General features: G+C 41.7%; 1 protein-coding gene across 1 annotated transcript in view; it reads right to left on the bottom strand.

The window, feature by feature from the left end:
* Positions 1–13708, bottom strand: part of DPT (dermatopontin) — a 40294-nt gene extending 26586 nt beyond the window's left edge. The window contains exon 1 of the mRNA XM_029230724.1: positions 12741–13708. Coding sequence (XP_029086557.1) covers positions 12741–13045 — 305 coding nt within the window. The 5' untranslated portion in view covers positions 13046–13708. The remainder of the gene's footprint in view (positions 1–12740) is intronic.
* Between the last annotated feature and the right edge of the window lie 7044 nt (positions 13709–20752).

Here is a 20752-nt window from a genome sequence, read left to right as displayed (position 1 = left end):
ATTTACTATTGCAACAAAAAGAATAAAATACCTAGGAATAAACCTACCTAAGGAGACAAAAGACTTGTATGCAGAAAACTATAAGGCACTGATGAAAGAAATTAAAGATGATACAAACAGATGGAGCGATATACCATGTTCTTGGATTGGAAGAATCAACATTGTGAAAATGACTATACTACCCAAAGCAATCTACAGATTCAATGCAATCCCTATCAAATTACCAATGGCATTTTTTACAGAACTAGAACCAAAAATGTTAAAATTTGTATGGAGACACAAAAGACCCTGGATAACCAAAGCAATCTTGAGAAAGAAAAATGCAGCTGGAAGAATCAGGTTCCCTGACTTCAGACTATACTACAAAGCTACAGTAACCAAGACAGTATGGTACTGGCATAAAAACAGAAATATAGATCAATGGAACAGGATAGAAAGCCCAGAGATAAACCCACGCACATATGGTCACCTTATCTTTGATAAAGGAGGCAAGAATATACAATGGAGAAATGACAGCCTCTTCAATAAGTGGTGCTGGGAAAACTGGACAGCTACATGTAAAAGAATGAAATTAGAACACTTCCTAACACCATACACAAAAATAAACTCAAAATGGATTAAAGTCCAAAATATAAGGCCAGACACTATAAAACTCTTAGAGGAAAACATAGGCAGAACACTATGACATACATCACAGCAAGATCCTTTTTGACCCACCTCCTAGAGAAATGGAAATAAAAGCAAAAATAAACAAATGGGACCTAATGAAACTTCAAAGCTTGTGCACAGCAAAGGAAACCATAAACAAGACAAAAAGGCAACCCTCAGAATGGGAGAAAATATTTGCAAATGAAGCAACTGACAAAGGATTTTTCTCCAAAATTTCCAAGCAGCTCACGCAGCTCAATATCACAAAAACAAACAACCCAATCCAAAAATGGCCAGAAGACCTAAATAGACATTTCTCTAAAGAAGATATAAAGGTAGCCAACAAACACATGAAAGTGTTCAACATCACTAATCATTAGAGAAATTCAAATCAAAACTACAATGAGATATCACCTCACAGCGGTCAGAATGGCCATGATCAAAAAACCTACAAACAATAAATGCTGGAGAGGGTGTGGAGAAAAGGCAACCCTGTTGCATTGTTGGTGGGAATGTAAATTGGTACAGCCACTATGGAGAACAGTATGGAGTTTCCTTAAAAAACTAAAAATAGAACTACTCTTTGGTCCAGAAATTCCACTAGTGGGCATATACCCTGAGAAAACCATAATTCAAAAAGAGTCATGTACCACAATGTTCATTTTTGCACTATTATTTACAATAGCCAGGACATGGGCCCAACCTTAGTGTCCATCAACAGATGAATGGATAAAGATGATGTGACACATATATACAAAGAAATATTACTCAGCCATAAAAAGAACCGAAATTGAGTTATTTGTAGTGAGGTGGATGGAGCCTGTCATACAGAGTGAAGTAAGTCAGAAAGAGAAAAGAAATACTGTATGCTAACACATATATATGGAATCTTTAAAAAATTGGTTCTGATGAACCTAGGGGCAGGACAGGAATAAAGATTCGATGTAGAAAATGGACTTGAGGACACGGGGAGGGGGATGGTAAGCTGGGACAAAGTGAGAGAGTGGCATGGACGTATATACACTACCAAATGTAAAATAGATAGCCAGTGGGAAGCTATCATAGCACAGGGAGATCAGCTCGGTGCTTTGTGACTACCTAGAGGGGTGGGATAGGAATGGTGGGAGGGAGATACAAGAGGGAGGGGATATTGGGTATACGTATACATATAGCTGGTTCACTTTGTTATACAGCAGAAACTAACACAACAGTGTAAAGCAATTATACTCCAATAAAGATGTTTAAAAAAAAAAGGCAGGAAGGCAGGAAAGGTAGTAGTTGTTATTATTACTATTATCATAAATATTTGCAATTAAATGGAAAGAGAAGCTACATTTTAGTCTCCACAAAACACTTTCTGTTGGAGCCTACATTAGGAATTATCAAGGTTGAACCCTTCCAGTGGGGCAGTAAGATTAGCCTCAGAAAGTAGATGATAAAACATAATTTGAAGCTCACCTGCTCCAAGAAATCTTCCTTTCTTGACAATTGTAACTCTTGCTGATTTTTCTTCCTCATGATACATTGATGTCACCATCACACATTTCACCTAACATGTACTATCTCTGAACCATCTCATCGTGGGATAGTGCACGGGTTTTGAAGGTAAACACTGTACCACTGATTACTGGCCCCCCTGCCACAATGATGGGGATATGAACAGTCTCTTTAAATAATGCTGAGTTATATGCTGTCTGCTCTCTTCCTGCCCACATCTGGGTAAGAGTTCTGCTATCTTCTCCATGTCGGGTTTTAATTCTGCTAGTATATAGCAGGTTTCAAGATGGTGAATCAGAAATGAACTGCTGAACAGCTTCTCTGGATAGAAAGCCATAGGACAGGACAAGGGAGAAATAGAAATTCTTCCCAAAACACAAACTCCTGCCCTGTTTTAGAAAAATACAAGCAGTAGAGGCTAACCCAAAGGCCTCTGAGAAGATCCAGGTTATATTATGAGATGCATTTGTGTCCTGAGATCACTTTTGGCCTGAGAACAGTTCCAGGTCACGCAGGGATTTCAGGCTTAATTAACCACAGGAGCTCCTGAAGTCAATTATTTACAATATTTGTTAACCAAGAGATCTGATACTACCACTGTGTTATCTGAAATGTGAAAAATATTTGACACTCATATTGTACACTTAATATGTATACTGAATTATATGTTCCCAAAACGAAATGTTACCTATCAGTGGTCTTTGTAATCTAGCAATTTGTATATTTCAACTCCAGCTTTATAATTTACCAACTGTGTGACATTTATCTCTTTGAGTTTCAGTTTCCAGGGAGTAGTCATTATAGTAAGGATAAATAACTCTTATATAGGACTTACCATGTGCCAGCCATTGTGTTAAGCACTATACCTGCATTATTTATTTTAATCATGAAAACAATCCCGTGAAATGGGCTTGGATAATCAGTTCCCCACCACCACCACCATTTGATGGATAAGGAAACTCAGGTTTAGAGAGGTTAAGTAATTCCCCAAAGGACACACAGCCAATAATACATATATATTATCTCATTTAATTCTCACAACAATTCTGGGGCATTGTCTTTGTAGAAGTAGAAGCTGAGGCTTAGAAAGTTGACATGACTTGCCTAAAGTTAGTAGTGGGGCTGCATTTTGAGAACTGTTCTGTTTGTCTCCAAAGTCCATATTCTTTCAATTACTTCAAGATACCTTGAAGAAACACACACATACACACAGAGAGAGAGGAGAAAGAAAGGTATCCTAATTCTGTGGAAATCTCTTATTCATTAGGAATATTATATCTGACAAGTATGCAGACAGAAGCAAATCCCCTACTGGGAGGAGTGAACGTTTACCATCCTATGAGCACAGCCAAGAGCCATTTTGCAAAGCCCAAGTTCCCTCAGACAATTGATTGCTAGATCTCAGGACAGTGACCAAGATGGAAAGTTGGCAAGAATCCTAGATCTGCTATAACTCTATTCTCCCACACTCAACCTTGTTTCCCTCAGAGGTCAATCTTACATAGGCGTGATATCTTCTTTAGACCAGAACTGACTACAACTTTATTCAAGACCAAAAATACCACCAACATTTAATATTCACCGGCAGCACTGTGGCATCAGCACTGTGGCTTGGGTTCCACCTCTGCACTATCTATGAGCAGGCAAGTCTCCTAATGCTTCTGAACCATGTTCCTTCATATATAAAATGGGGGAAATAGTAATGCTGCCTTGCAGTATTATTGTGAAGATCTAATAAGATTAGACCATGAGTAGCACAAGGGCATAGACTGTATGTTATTTATCTTCATAATCTTGGAGTCTGGCAAAGTTTGTGATAATAAACATTTGGTAGTGAATGAATAAGCAAATGAATGTATGACTGAGGAATACTTTATAAACTATAAAGCACCATATCAATTAGGATTAAGATAATAGCACTTATACTTAATGTACTTGTTTCACTGCTTTTTCAATTGCTTCACTCTTGGCTTTAATTCCTAATCTATGATGTAGGGAGGTTGTTCTGGATTTTACATGAGATCCCTCCCAGCGCTGAGATTTTGTGATTCTGTTACACTCTGCCTTTTAAACTCCCAATATATACTCTACCAGCCTGCATCCTTATTTTTTAATCTTTTAATTCTGAAATAATTTTTGAGATACAGAAGATTTGTAAAGATAATACATGGGATTCATGTATGCCCTTCACCTAGATTACCCTAAAGTTATCTTTCATCACTCTGGTGCCTTTATGAACACTAAGAAATTAACATTGTACATCACTAAACTCCAGACTTCATTTAGGTTTTACCAGGTTTTCCATTAATGTACTTTTTCTGTTACAGGATCCAAACCAGGATACCATGTAGCATTTAGCCTGTATGGCTTTTGCAATAAAAAGTTTTGCTATTGTATTTTTAAAAGCATATTGGGACATTAAGATTTGTGGGATAATGGAAACCTAATAAAGAATTTATCCTGAGCTAACAAGTGTGTCAGCCATCCTCTGCACATGGTTTAGAGAACTTCAGGAAGTCAAAAAAGACCATCCTGCATGGTGGTGAATGCAAGAAGCCAAAATGAGATGTGTACAATAAAATTGAGCCCCATATTATAGACACTGGAATATTGAGAATCAAAAATGTAAGCATAAGTTTGTTTTTGAAGTCTGTGAGTCTGTTTGTAAATAAATTCATTTGTATCAATAGGTTCCACATATCAGTGATATCATATGGTATTTGTCTTTCTCTGTCTGACTTATTTCACTTAGTATGATAATCTCTAGGTCCATCCATGTTGCTGCAAATGGCATTATTTCATTCATTTTTATGACTCAGTAGTATTCCCCTGTATATATGTACTGGGGGGGAGGGATAAATTAGGAGTTTGGGATTAACATATACACACTACTATATAGAAAATAATCAACAAGGACTTACTATACAGCACAAGGAACTCTACTCAACATTCTGTAATAACCTATATAGGAAAAGAATTTGAAAAAGAATGGATATATGTATATGTATAATTGAATCACTTTGCTGTACACCTGAGACTAACACAATATTGTAAGTCAACTATACTCCAATATAAAATAAAAAATTAAATTAAAAAATGTAAGCAAAATGGTTTCCCTTGCAGGAAGATCTCAGGCTTCTTTGTTGAGGGCACTGTGAGCTGCTCGATGCACTAACTAGTCTTACTTGGTCTTTTGCTACATATTTAGTGGGGCCCACTATGTGCCAGCATTATTCTAGTGCTGGGCAATATTCTATACAGTGGTGAATGAGACAAAGTCCCTACATTCCTGAAGCTTATAATCTGAAGGGGACAAACTATAAATACAAATCATGTAATGACAAGAGCACTGCGGGAAACGTAACGCAGTTTGGGGAGTAGAGTGTGAGAGACGTTGGTTTAGAGGAGGTGGTCTGGGAAAACTTCTCTGAAGAGGTGAGCACTGTGTGTACTGAATGATCAGAATAATGAATCAGGACGGATTGCTCTAGACAGAACCTTGGCCTCAGTTAGAATCAGATTATGGAAAACTGAGTTCCTACTGTAAAAAATTAATAAGCAGAAACCTCAATTAGAGTCAGGAGACCAGAAAGGGGTGCTCTCATACCCTTCAAACATAGCAGAGCCCAATAGAAGAAGAAAGATTTCCTCTTCTTGCCTGGCAAGAGCTCAGCCAATGAGAGATCGTCATAACACAACCAATGAAAAGCCATGAACTTTGTTTAATATAGGCCCCCCAACTTCCTTTTCCCCTCTATAAAAGAGTTTTCTCCTCTCCATTTTGTGGGGGACTTGTGCATGCCTCACTATAGTTGTAGACCCTAAATTGCAATTCTTTGCTCCTCCAAATAAACCCATTTTTTTCTGGAGTTATAACTGGCTGTCTATTTGTTTTAGGTCAACATTTTGTTGTTCCATATGTGGGTCCAGTGAAGACCCCTGATTACTCTGAGGCTTGTAAGCAAACAGGTGTGGTACTACATTGAGTTCATTGTTGCTCACTGCTTTTCTAACTTACCCTGGGGTTTGAGGGCAAGTCTTTCTCCTGGATCTGAGCTTCATCCTCTTTGCATTTTGAAGCTCTCCAGGTTTTATTTGGGATCTGTTTTAAGGTTTCATCTTTTTTGGTTAAGACCTTGTTCTGTATGCGACTACTCATTTGGCACTTCGGCCTGATTTTTGAAATCAGACTTATCCAGCTTGAACTGGCTAGCCACCAGCCCATTCCTTCAGGAATAGGGGCTGTTCTATTGGAACTGTGATGAGCAGCTTCCTGCCTGGCTCTTCCAGGACTAGACTGTTCCCTTAGAACTGGCTGGTATTAGGCCTGCAGGCTGTTTGAGCTATTTGAGCTGCTTAAGTTGTTTGAAAAGAATTATTTTACTCTACAGAAAAAGCTCTGAGAAATAGGATCCCAGTTATCTAAATATTTTGAGGGTACCCCTTTCCTACAGGGATCCTGGCCCATTTTATGTTTGAAAACCAAGGTCCTTCTTCATGTGCATGTCTAACCAAACTGGACTGACCTAACTGAAAGCAATTTAGAATATCAATGACCATTATGAGGAATTTTGAAATCCCTAAACGTTCTTTTCTTAAAACCAAATTGGACAACCATAGCTCTAAAATTTCCAAAACTAAATGGAATGCCTATTTCGATTGGTATTTTTAGGCTTCCAAACATTATCAGCAGCCTAAAATTGGATCTTTGCAAAATAAGATTTTAAGATGAACTAAGGTAAACAATTAAAGAAAGGTAACATGGCTCCCAAAGCCTCAGGCTCTTCTTCCTTGGCTTCTCTGTCTCAGGCTCCATCTCCAGCACCATCTTGTCTCACTCCTCCTCCTGCTCAGGTCCCACCTCCAGTGCCAGCTTCCCCCTTCCCTTCTTTTTGCCTGCCTACACCTCCCTTACATCCCCAGTTCCCCAATACTAATTCTCTTGCCAGACTTCCCCTTTTCTCTGAAACTCTCCTCACTCCCTTTTCCTCTGAACTTATCAGAACCTATCCCTTTAAAATTAAGCCTTTGGGGGATCCAGAGGACAAACCCTTAATTTCTTATATTTCCTGGACTAATGCTGAACTGCGAGTCAAGGTCAGAGATTCTCCCAAAGTAACTGGAGATCCTCACAGATTTGCTGAATTAATATAGTCATTCAGATTTATCAACCTGGTTTCTAAGACTTAACATCAGCTTGTTCATATGCTTGTAGATGAAGGCCAGGCCCAGCATTGAATGAAAACTGTTAGTAGAGGAAAGCCCGACAGTTCTCTAGAATTACAACCATGAGACCAGCCCACTAACTTATTATATGATCAGACTCAGGCAATCAATAAGTGACTTCGTTGAGGAATTCCTAGGGCTTTTCCAAAGACTGTTGTGTTGAATGGAACAAAATTCAGGCTTGCACACAAAAATCTGATGAACCTGTTTATGACTATTACAATAGATTTCATATTATTTTTAAAGCAAATTCTGGTCTTTCTTCAGATGTTGATTCCACCCATGTAGCTTGTAACTCTATGTTTAGTCATACGCTGACCCAGAACATCTCCCTTCTGGTAAAAAGGACCAGGACAGAACAGGAAAATTTGTCCACTCCAGGTTTAGTTAATCTGATAAACCAGCTCTCTCATACTTTAAATGAGTCACCTAAAAGGAAGACTGACAAAATTCTTAACCTTCAACTCCAGCAAGTGAAGGCCCCTAAATGATCCCCCACCCACCCCGAGTTTCTGCTATTATTGCAAAAAGCCAGGACATTGGAAAAGAATTTGCTACAAATTTAAGTGCTTTAGGTGCCTTCAGCCCTCTAATCAGCCTTTTCCAACATCCTCCCGGTTCTCAGTGACTAAGCTCCTGGGAACTATAGGAGCTCTTCCCAATCCTCCCTCTTAACTGACTTGAAGAACGTTTCTCCAGATCGGGGATAAATCTCTTCCAGACCTCACTGACACTGGAGCCACACTCCTGGTACTCAACCCCTCTACTGTCAATCACCCCTTGCCTTGTAGCGCTAAAACAATTCAAATAGTAGGGATCTCTAATAAACCTCAAGAGGTTTCTGTCCTTGGACGTATTCCCTTTTGTTTAGGCCCTTTGAAAGACACATACCCCTTTCTCCTTAGTTTCTCTGCCCATCCATTTATTAGGTCAAGACTTCTTAGAGAAGTATATAGAACTTTCTTTCTCCCAAAAGGAGAAAGCAATTCTAGAATTGACAGTAGTTATACAAGCAGCCAACCAGGTGAGTTAAATGACTCTTTGACATCTTTTATTTGCTTTGTTTTTGATGGTACTAGAGTTTATTCTGGAAACACTGAGCATCTACCCCTATTGAATCAACTACCACCCTCCGCATAGGCAAAATCTACAGCTGATACTGGCAAAATTCACAGGCCACCTCCCATCAAGACTCAGATAGATCTCTTAAAACCTCTTCCCAGAATTAATCAACATCCTGTAAGTAAAGAAGCCCTTCAAGGCATAAAAACCATCTTAGAAGATTACAAGGCTCAAGGCCTCACTGTCCCTTAACTAGTCCCTGTAATGCTCTTATTTTACTGGTGAGAAAACCTAAGGACTTAGAGTTGAGGTTTGTCCAGGACCATTTCACCATTTCAGTAGAAGCTCTCCTGAAAATTCTCATCACACTCAACATTTCTCAGCTGCCTCACTTCATAAGAAGTCCTTTTGTTAGCTGTTCCTCACATCACTCTTTTATGCTGTAATAATCTTAATTCTGCTACTCTTCTCCCCTCTGTCACTGATGAAGTTCCTCTTGACTGCTTAACACTGATGGATCACCTACTGACTCCTTGTAAATGATCTGTAGGAAATTCTTTGGGGAATGTTGACTAGTCATGGTTCACTAGTAGTTCTTATTTAAAAGGTGACAATGGCAACTGCTGTGCTGAGTATGCTATTGCAACTTCTTTTGATATTGTTGAGGCAGTACCTTCATCTATGGCTACTTCAGCCTAACAGGCTGAATTATATGCTCTTACGTGGGCTTGTACCTTAGCCAAGGATAAAACTGCCAAAATTTGGAGTAGCTCATGATTTTGGAATGTTGTGGAAGTAACATGGCTTCCTCTTCTCTATCATGCGACTTATCTTTGGTAAATTCATAAATTCAAATAATTAGCTCTAAAAGAAGCTACCTTTTTGAAATATCTTCTTGGGAATTCTTTGAAGCCCTGGGGAAAAAGCAGATGCCAATATACTGAATGCTCTTCTTCTGAATTCAGACTCCATGTAAAAAGCTGGTTTGCCTCAAATTAGCCTCATCAAATTTCAGATTCACAAAATCTTTATTGACTGTCCATGATGTGCCAAGAATTTGTTTTAGATTTAGATTTGTTTTAGAGTTCTCCTACACTTTCTCCTGTAAGCATCATGGTAACACCCTCTAACAGCTTGTGAGGTGGGTGTCACACTCTTTTCTTTTTTTCCAGAATGAGAAACTGAATGCCCAAGACCACAGAGCTCAGATATGATAGAAACAGGAGCTGCAAGTCAAAGTTTCCTGATTCTAAGACCAGAGCCCCTTCCACCTCACTCCAGCTCAGCCTCACTACAAAATTCCAGTTTCATCCTATTCCACACAGGACCCACATGTCCTGCAGCCTGGGTCAACCCAGGTTTGAGAAGACTCCCCAAGAACAACTGAGGCATGCTCTGAGATGGCAAAATGCCACTCATGGAACCCAGATAAAGCCTCCAAGCAGTTGTTAGTGAGGGACAAGCATGCACACTTCAGAATCTGCCAACTGAAGAAGTGATTTTCAACAGAGAAACCCTAGCCAAACAGCAGTGTTACAAGTCACTCAACCACGGCGGAAGCACTTTTTAAAGACTGTGCTCCAATTAGCAAGTGTCTTTAGCAGACCCTATGTACTGTTGTCACATCTGTGTTCAAGATTCCTCATCCCCTTTTAAAATAAGCCTGCAACTAATGTAGTTATACAAGGCAGCCAAATTGCACAAAACTGTCAACTCTTCCTCCGGAACAGATTAAGACCCTGCAGCCAACGGGAAGATATAACTGTTCCCCAGTTTATGAGCAATTTCTTTCCTTCCAGATTTTTCACTGAGACTGGAGTCTAAACTCAAAGCAATAATCATCCAACAAAAATGCCTCTGGAATAATTGAGATCAGTCCTGGGACAGCTGAGTCCTACTGTTTTTCATGTTTGTACATTTTTTACTCTGTGATTAATGGAGGAGGAGATGAGAAAACAGAGGGTGGAAAGGGAGAAAGAAAAAAAATATCACTTGACTCTGCATACTCAAAAATGTGGAAGAAGAGAAGGTGGAAGAGAGATCGTGCCTGTCAGTTTCTCATTCGACTCGCATTGGTCAAACAAAATCATATACTTTCTACTCCCTCTCATACTTTTCTTCAAACAGTTTGGGAGTTAATGACAAACCAGTCACACTCTGGCAAGTTTGAAACTAAACATAATTTGCCTTCTCTCCCTAGCAGGGGTAAACACAAGAATCAACAGAATGAAAGAAAAATCCAACTGTCTTTTCAGAGCCAAGCAGAGGAAAGAGAACTGGAGCCATGGAACCTTGCGAGATCATGCAGTCTGACTGCTCACTTTCCAAATGTGGTGGGAGCCTAGAGAGCTGAACCCGTGGTTCAAGGTCACCCAGCAAGTTGTCTTTAGAACCAGGATCTAAATCCAGGCCTCCTGATTCAGAGCCCAGGGCTCTTCCTTTGGGGCTTAAGAAATCATCTGAGTGTGTTTTGCTGTGGCTCTACAAGGGGAACATTAGAAAGGGGCCCCACCCATATAATAGCCCCCTAAGTTGGAGGACTAGACAGACAGTTGTAATTTGGGCATCCCCATGCTCTGTGCCAGGCAACTGGCCTGGCTACAGAGAACCACTGGAGACTGTCAGTCATTGAGGTGAGGCTGGATTCGGAGTCAGCCATCTGTCAGAAGGGGGTTTGGATAATTAAATCTGCTCACTAGGGGCAGTGAGGGGGATGAGAAAGGCCCAATAATGGGGCCCCTGACCTGAAGCTGCCTGTGTGACCCTCTCCCCATCCCTTCCACAGGCTGGCTGAGCCCCTCCTCAGTCATGGTAGTAAACAAGTTCGTCCAATCCCTCCAGGGCTGGCTTCTGCTGTGATTTGCAGTGCCCTCCATCCTCAGGATGAAGAACTGCCCTGAGTCCAGTCCTGTGGCCCTGGCTGTGCTGACTGAGCCCACAATGGGCAGAGGGAGCAGACTCTCAAGTCTGTCTCACCCATCACCAGGGCTAAGCACATACACTTTGGAGCTGAGACTCACTGAATCCAAATCCTTGCTCTACCACTTCCTAGCTGAGGAAACCCCTGATCTCTAGACTGCGTTCTATCTACCTATAAAATGACTTAGAGATTTGTTTTGAGCATTAAATGAGATAATCCATAGAAATCACCCAGCATGGTGCTTGCTCAGGGTAAGCACTCAATCAATGGCCGCTGTTTTTATTACTGAGAGGTCCCCTCCACCCATCAGTCTTTTCCTCTTGATCTCCCATCATTGTTCTGTGTGCTGCTGGAGTGATCCTCAGAGTTTTGTGCTTGACCATCCCTAACCCCCATTACACCACATGCATGCTGGGAGTCCTCAAAGAATCTTCTCTCTACAGTTACCATAACAGCAGCCTGCCAGGTGGGCTTCCTCTTCCCCAGGACAGCCTTCCACAGGGCCTGCTTCCACCCATTCCCCCGACCCACCCAGTGGTGCTGCTTTCATCCTGGCTGCTGTGATTAACTGGCCTCACAGACCATAGCTCCTAGGATGGGTTCTGACCAAGTACTAGGGTGAGACAGTCACACCCCACAGTGAAGACACAGGCTCAGACCATTTCCATGTCATTAACCATGGCAGAGCCCAGTCAGAAGAGAACATTCCTTCTCCCCAAAAGACTTTAGTAAACTATTTCCCAGCAGTGAAACCCATTTTAAATTCAGACAGAGAGAAGGACCTTGGTACTCAAAACTGAGAGAGCACATTTAATCGGGGCAGGAGAGAGCTATTTAATTTCACTTCTCTTTGCCTAAGCTTCTTTGACCCCTCTCCCCATTCGTTTGCTCTATATCAATATTTCTCAAACTGTCTGTGGTGAACGTCCCATTGTTTATTTTCCCCAAACTATTGGGTACCAATACTTTTGTAAAACAGTCAAAATAAATTACTACCAAACTAAAATGTCACTTGGATGTCACAATAATGTTAAATTGCTATAAAGTTCCATAAATACTTTGAATTTCTGTACTTAACTTTTGGCGAACTGGTAAACGTTTCGCAGACCCCTACTAGTCCTGGACCAAACTGAGAGTAGGGCTGCTTCTGGAAGGAACAGAACCACAGAAGAGTCCACCTGCCATGGACACCCTCCCATTCTGGGTTTTTGTCCTGTAATGCGGTCTGCTCAGCAGTGACCCTGCCCCACCCAGAGCATGCAATGGAAAGGTTCCTGGTAGAACTTGCCCAGACTCTAGTAAGTGCTATTCCCTGAGCATCAAGCATCCCCCAGTGAGAGGGATATGCTGCGATAATACCGGCCGTGTGCAGCCCGCTGTCTCTTACCATTCCATTCCAGCCCTGTTGATCTCCTCCCACCAGCATTCTGTAGGCTCCCCCAGGCTCTGAGGCGTGGGCATGCAGGCGTAGTTCCACTGTCTGTCAGAACCTTCCTTCTTGTTGAAGATGCTCCTCACGGCCACCACCACCTGCCCATGGGGACACTGGTAGCTGAAGCCCTGCCGGTTCAAATTCACCCACCCATCATCACTATAGTCTTGGTACTGCTGATATGGGTACCCGTAGTCTCCATACTGTCCCCAGGTCACAGTGACCAGTGGCAGAAGCACCCACAGAAGAGTGAGGTCCATGCTGTCTGGGTTTCTGGCAAAAAATGTCACCCTATGTCTGCTGGGCTGCTGGTTTTATACAGCTGCTGCTGACATGTGGCTTCCAGATGTGGGCGAGCAAGCAGGCTCCAACTGCAGTGTGTCATCGTTTAAGCAAAACTTTTCAGCGCCGAGATATTGGCCATAAGTACATTCAGTTTGTTTTAAGGTGGAATTCTAAGAAAATGTAAGGAACATGCAAATGGAAGAAACTCCCTAGAGGAGGAACAACTTAGCAGATAGATTATAAAAGCAAATGGCTTCACACACCTCAGAAACATTCACTTGAAAAAAGGAGCAAATTTGTACCTCATCTCTTAGCACTTCACTTCTCTCTTCCTTACCCCCCCCAACCCCACCACTAGCAAACCCCTGTATTTGTTCTCCAAACCAGCCTTCCAGGACCACACAAATATGCAGAAAGTGATTTCAAAACACCAAAATAATAGGTTGAAGGGTCAGAGTTATTCACATTTCTGCAAGGCTAGATACCTACTTTAAGTTCTCAGCCCAACATCTTTTAACCCTGAGTTATAAGCATGGAATGCCAGTTTGCAGGCTACTCTGAGAATTTTTAAGTCACATAGGGAAGTACTATGGGCCCCTGGAGAGAAAAATTGGGCATTATCGCTACATTTAAACATCCTTCCGAGCTGCTGAAATTTGACCCATCTACACCTAGAAACCGTGCTGGGCTGACAAATACGTCATGAGTTTAATTTGAATAAAGCCACTTTTTATCATTTGGTGGTTTTCCCCTCTGTGTTGAGTTTTCTTTTTAATGAGGTATAACTTACATATAATAAAATTCATCTCTTCTAATGTTCAGCATACAGTCGTTCAACCAGTACCATAATCAAGACACAGAACAGTTCCCTCAACCCTCTAGTCCCCTTACGCCCTTTGGTAGTCAAATCCTTCCCAATACCCAGCCCCTGGTAACCACTGATCTACTTTCCGTCACTGTAGTTTTGCCTTTTCCAGGATGTCAAATAGATGGAATCATACAATATGTTGCCTTTTGTCTGACTCCTTTCACTAGGAAAAATGCTTTCTGGATCCATCCATATTGTTGTGTGTTAGTGTCAATAGTTCATTCCTTTACACTGTTGAGTGGTATTCTATGGTATGGCTCTACTACAGACTGCTTATACATTTACCAGTTGAAAGACATTTGTTTTTTTTCCCCAGTGTTTAGTAGTTATGAGTAAAACTACTATAAACGTCCATGAATAGGTTTTTGTGAGAAGAAATTTTTATTTCATTTGGGCAAATACCTAGGAGTGAGAGTACTGGATTAAGTGTATATTTAACTTTGTAAGAAACTACCTGATTTCTCAGGTGCTGAACTATAGTGCATCCCTCCCAGAAAAATTGCAGTTTCTTTTATTTTAACCATTTTAACAAGTTACTAGGTTTCCAGTAGTATTTCAGTGAGGTTTTGATTTGCATTTCCATAATGACTAATGATTTTGAGCATCTTTTCATGTGTTTATTGGTCATCTGTCTGTTTTCTTTGGTGATTTAGCTGTTCAAATTTCTTGAGCCCTTTGGGCATCTCCTAAGTGGGTAGTATTTCCCATTTTTCATCAGGGCTGTCCCTCAGGAAGTTTCTTAAAATTGTGGTTGTAGACCAATGATTTCTCAAGCTCCCGTGAAGATTGTTAAAATGCAGATTCCTGGGCTCCAGACCTACTAAATCATAACCTCACAGGTGATGCCCAGGTATCTACATTAAAAAATTCTTCCACGTGATTCTTATTCACACCAAAGTTTAAGAACCACTTTCCTAAAGGAATGTGGATCCAGGGGAAAAAAATCACACTATGAAGTCCACCCCTTGTCAATTTATAGCATATTTACCAGATGGCATTCAGGCTAAATTAAGGTAACCTTGAAGGAGAAAGTTACACATGGGAGGAAAGCAAACGTGTGTATATTTGTGTGTGTGTCAAGCGTGTAATTTGCTCTGAGGATGTAGTTATCAAAGGGAGGGGAAGAGGCTCTGGGCTGAATAGGCATGAGTCCCAGTTTGTTTTAGTACCACCTTCTCCAATAACAGGGGTCCCCAACCCCTGGGCTGCGGACTGTACTGGTCTGCAGGCTGTTAGGAACCTGGCCACACAGCAGGAGGTGAATGGCGGGAGAGGGAGCGAAGATTCATCTGTGTTTACAGCTGCTTCTCATTGCTCTCATTACCACCTGAGCTCCACCTCCTGTCAGCATTATGGTGAGTTGTACAATTATTTCATTATGTATTACAATGTAATAATAATAGAAATAAAGTGCACAATAAATATAAAGCACTTGAATCATCCCGAAACCATTCCCAGCTCCCCCGCTCCCCTCCCCCGCCGGTCCGTGGAAAAACTGTCTTCCTTGAAACCGGTCCCTGGTGCCAAAAAGATTAGGGACCACTGTCCTATCACTCCTATCCCTAAGTAACTCCCCAGTGCTGGCAACTGGAGTCCTCCAAGCTTAGGGCAACCACTTTGGTTTATGATATGCTGGAGCAATTATTCGCAACCATGTCAGCACTTAAGAATTACCTGGGGAACTTTTGAAAGACACTAGTGTCTGAGCCTCACCCCAGATCCATCAGATCAGAAGCTTTTGAACCAAGCCCAGACAAGAGTATCCTTTAAAACCTTCCTGTATGATTTGCATGTACAGCCAAGGTTGAGAACCACTACTGTAGAGGTTTTAAAACGGATCATCCTGATGCTCATGAGTTATATCCTGCATTCTGGATATGTCTTAAGATTTAAAGAGCTCCAAGAGACAATGCAAATCATTGTAAGCACTCATCTTTATCACACATTCATTTCCCAACAATTTCCAGGCCCTTCCTGTTCCCCATTCTCTGCAGACCTCTTTTATCTTACAGTTTACAGCTTCCATGGCTAGACCCCCTGTAATGTGCACAAGTAAACATCTTTAGAGTTTAGTCTAGTTTGGGTATAGATTCTTGTTACTTAGAGTTGATAGCATCCTAACTCATGCAGTGTCTCAGGGGATTCTAGAAACTGAGGACTTGCAGCCCATTGCTGGAGGTTTCCCAGAGACTGGTTGTCCTGAACAGACATTAAGAATGTACGTTTAACGCATATGCAATTTGCCATGCATTTTCAACTAGGTTATCATATTATCTTTCTCACAGCCTTGTATATATTAGTGAGGCATTATTGGGATTTGTTTTTCACAGGTGAGGAAACTGTGGTCAGGAACTTTTTTGGTTCAAATTCCTAGGGCCGGAAGGGCATGACCCCCAGGTCTTCTGATTCCTAGACTGTGGTTCCTTTCATCATTTCATCAAAACTGCAGTCCACTAATTATATATCAACATTTAGAAATAATTGCCGGGCTTCCCTGGTGGCACAGTGGTTGAGAGTCCGCCTGCCGATGCAGGGGACACAGGTTCGTGCCCTGGTCTGGGAAGGTCCCACATGCCGCGGAGCGGCTGGGCCCGTAAGCCATGGCCGCTGAGCCTGTGCATCCGGAGCCTGTGCTCCGCAATGGAAGAGGCCACAACAGTGAGAGGCCCGTGTACTGCAAAAATAATAATAATAATAATCGCCAAATAAAATATTGATAAAATTATTAATATTAAATCACACATACGAATTAATTTGCACTATGAATTTCTGCTGTTGTTGGCAAAGTATGCTCAGTAGGCCCTGGGGAACGTCAAGAACTCAGTATTAGATCAGTAGTTTTCAAAGTGTGGTTCTAGGGCCCGCAGCATCAGCATCACCTGAGAACTTGTTAGAAACTCAAATTCTCTGGCCCGACTCCAGACCTACTGAATCAGGCATTCTGGGGTGCCGCCCAGCAATATTCATTTTTACAAGCCCTCCAGGTGACCTGATGCATGCTGTAGAACCACTACACACAAGTTATATCAGAAAACTCTACCTAAATTTCAGGAGTCACTTGGTAAGGAGTAACACAGTCATGCTAACGCCTATCTGACCCCAGCTCAATCATACTTATTCCAGAGCCCACAGCATAATCACTGGACTGTCTCACTTCCTAGTAGTAATGAACTTGAGATGTTTTGGAGAGACTCTGCCAATGAGTATTCCAATGCCTTGATGATTCTTCTTCCTTTTCCTTTTTGTCTCCTTTTCTTTCTTCTCCTTCTCCTCCTTCTAATAGATTTATTGAGATATACTTCATACACCATACGATTCACCATTGAAGGTATATAATTCAATGACTTTTGGTATATTCATAGAGTTCTACCACCATCACCACAATCAATTTTAGAACATTTTTATCATCCAACAAGAAATTCTGTACCCATTAGCAATCACTCTCCATTTTTCCTCAACCTTTAGCCCTAGGTAACCACAAAATTACTTTCTGTCTCTGTGGATTTGTCTATTCTGGATATTTCATACAAAAGGAATCATTCAGTATGTGGTCTTTTGTGATGTTTTTTTTAGTTAGCATTTTTTCAAGGTTCTTCCATGTTATAGCATGTGTCAGTACTTCATTTATTTTATTGCCAAACAATATTCCACTGTATGGACATACTGCATGATATTTATCCATCATAAATTGATGGACATTTGAGTTGTTTCCACCTTTTGGCTATGAACAATGTTGCTATGAACATTTACATGCAAGTTTTTGTGTGGCCGTATGTTTTCATTTCCCTTGGATGTGTACCTAAGAGTGGAGTTTTGGAGCTATATGGTAACTCTGTTTTTGACTTTTTGAGGAACTGCTAGGCTGCTTTCCAAAGCAGCTGCACCGTTCTACATTCCTACCAGCTGGGTATGAGTGTTTCAATTTCTCTACATCCTCACCCATACTTGCTATTAGGCCTAAGTTCTTCGGAAAGTTATGGAAAGCCACAGCTCCTCTGGTGAGACTTTTTAGAACCTGGATCCACTCCTACCTGGAAGCCTCCTCAGGCATGTAATCCCTTCTTGAGAAATTCTGAATATGCTGTTTGGCCTGATTTCAATGGGGAGCCTCCACAAAGGCCTTCGAATCAACACATCCCTCTGAGCGAGTTACTTTAGGATTGGGGCAGATCCTGTTGTACATTGCTGGTTAAAACAGTATACACTCACGATGTCACTCTAGAGCAGATCTACATCTACTAGAGCAATCTGGACAAGACCTGTTGGCTCCGTGGACAAGCTATCGGAAAGGCAGAAGGCATGGCTCATCCTAGTGCCTGGGAGAAGGTGGTAGCCCCAGATGAACAGATACTTAACCTAAAATATTGACTGGAAATTATTGGAGGATTCCATTTGGGGGCACTTTCTTTTTTCCCTTTTAACTTCTGTGTATAATTAGGATTTGGCTGCAGCGCTATGTGGCCAAAATACAGGGTCTTTATATATGTACTCTCAGGAAAGATGGCAAGTGTCTGCTGAACCGTTCATATTTTCCTCCAAACAAGAATATCTGCCAGCTTCACCGTTTAGCTGAGGAACATCTTGAATAACCCTGGTATACCCAGTCTGTCCTCCTCTTCCTCAAGCTTGCCTCTCTTTGTGTGATCCTTTTCTTTCCTATGATGGAACCCACATTTTTGCCATTTGAAGCTAAATGAGAGCTTGAGAGCTAAAATGTTAAATGTTAAAAATGCTCATACTGCAGGCAGCAGAGAAAGTTAAAGAAGTTCACGAAGAGCTGAAGTTAAGAAGAGAGAGGAGAGAAAATTGGGAGGGGTAGAATAAAGTGCACCTACTGTGTGCTGGATACTCAACCGTGTGCTTTACATGTGACAGACCAGTTAATCTTCCAATAGTTCTAGGCTAACCATTTTTATGGTTGAGGAAAATTAGGTTCGGAGAGAATTAATAACAACCACAATTTTCAAAGCTAGCACAAAGCACCAAGGGAACTTCATGGAGTTCATCAGTCTTTTTCTCTTAATGAGGAGATGATATTAACCAAGGTAGTGGCAGGGCCTGAAATCCGTGGCACACGATGCTAAAAAGAGCAGGGGCTCCTGGACTCCAAATATCTGGGTTAGAATCTTGGTTCAACAAGTAAATGAAATGACATTAGACCAGAATATCTTGCTTGGCACTATTGATACTTTGAGCCAGATAATTCCTTGTTGTGGAGACTGTCCTGTACATTATAGGATGTTTAGCAGCATCCCTGGCCTCTATCCACTAGATGCCAGTAGGTCTCCCCTCTCCAAAATGTGATAACCAAAAATACCTCCAGACATTGCCACACATTCCCTGGGGAATAAAATCATCTCTGGTTGAGAACCACTGAGTTAGACAAACCTGTTTTATTATCTGTAAAATGAGAGATAATAGCCACCATGAGATGATTGTGAGAATCATATCAAATTGTGGTCTGGCAAAGCCTTTGTAAACCTTTGTAAATTATAATGCTGGACACAAACGTAGGTTGTCATTATCACCTCAGAAAAACACTAGACACTGGAGCGGAGGGGATCGTTAGGCAAGTCGGTGTGATGAGCAGCCCAGGGCTCTGCAGGCAGCTGAGTATCCTTGTGCAGAGATGTGACTGGCGGGATTAGCCTGGGAATGAGCAAAACTGGGAGGGTGTTGTTTCACCACCCTCAGGGGCTCTGTTAGTCCATGTGATGAGTGTGGATGGCAGAGGTCACTGAGAGTGAGTTGCGGGGCTGAGCAATGAAGGCAGGGAGTGAGGGAGGAGAATTTAGGAGTTCCGGAAGCCGCAGGCAGGAGGAAGCGCCTTCATGGTGGAGGAGGCCTTCACGTGCACTGGAACCAAGATTGTGAAGGGAGAGCCAAGCCATGTTTGTTCTGAGACGCTCATGGAAGGAAGCTGGTAGGTCTAAGTGCCGAATTAGTATTTGAGGATCTGTGAGGATGAATGAAGCCCAGAGACATGGAGGCTGCTGGAAATATCACTTTAGTAAATAGATTATGTGCTTGTAAGTGAAACAACATGTTGAAATCAGAATACATGTAATCAAGAGCTTATGATCTGCTAGAGAACACTGCTGAAAGGAATGTCCCGTTGGAAAGATATGGATACAGATGAGGAACAAAAGAAAATAATTCATTCAGAAAGCACTGTCATTCCAAGTCAAATTTCCTAATGAAATCGGCCTTTTAAATGCTTAAAGCTATGTATATAACCCACATGATCTAGCAGCTAGTAGGCACTCAGTAAATATTTAGTCTCTTCCATTGGCAGGGCTGTAGCATGAATCAGTTCATCCTTGCGTTGATTGGAGGCGGGAAAGCTGGCCTTCTTATTTCCACTTTACCAGTTTGGAAATGGAGGCTTTGAGAAGTAATGGCCCACCTTACAGACATATTGGGTGACAGGGTCTGGATATCAACACATGTCTCCCACTTCCAAACTGAGGGTCTGAAGCACCCCACATTGCTCTGACAGTCAGTCCCATCACCCCTGCCGGGTTTCTCAGGGGTGTGGAGGACTTGGCATCGTGAGACTCGACGAATGTGTCCTGTAGCTCATGCACATTTAACAATCCCTTGCCTCTGACCATTCTGCAGCAGGCAGGGGCAGGAGCCTCCCTGAAGATGACTTTCCTCTCCAGGGAGACAGTATTTCCATTGTCTCTGCCAGTTGCTTCCCCAGCACTGTCTGTCTGCCGCTTCCTCTGATCTTGCCTGACTACCTTAACTAAGATTCACTCTCTTGCTCCCATTCCCGCAGGGATGCACTGGTACTTCCTTTGGGGTTGTA

The sequence above is a fragment of the Monodon monoceros genome, unplaced genomic scaffold, assembly GCF_005190385.1.
Source record: "Monodon monoceros isolate NGI ecotype Baffin Bay Population unplaced genomic scaffold, NGI_Narwhal_1 Super_Scaffold_18, whole genome shotgun sequence".
In the NCBI taxonomy this organism is placed as follows: Eukaryota; Metazoa; Chordata; class Mammalia; order Artiodactyla; family Monodontidae; genus Monodon; species Monodon monoceros.
This window is presented reverse-complemented; position numbering and strand designations above follow the sequence as displayed.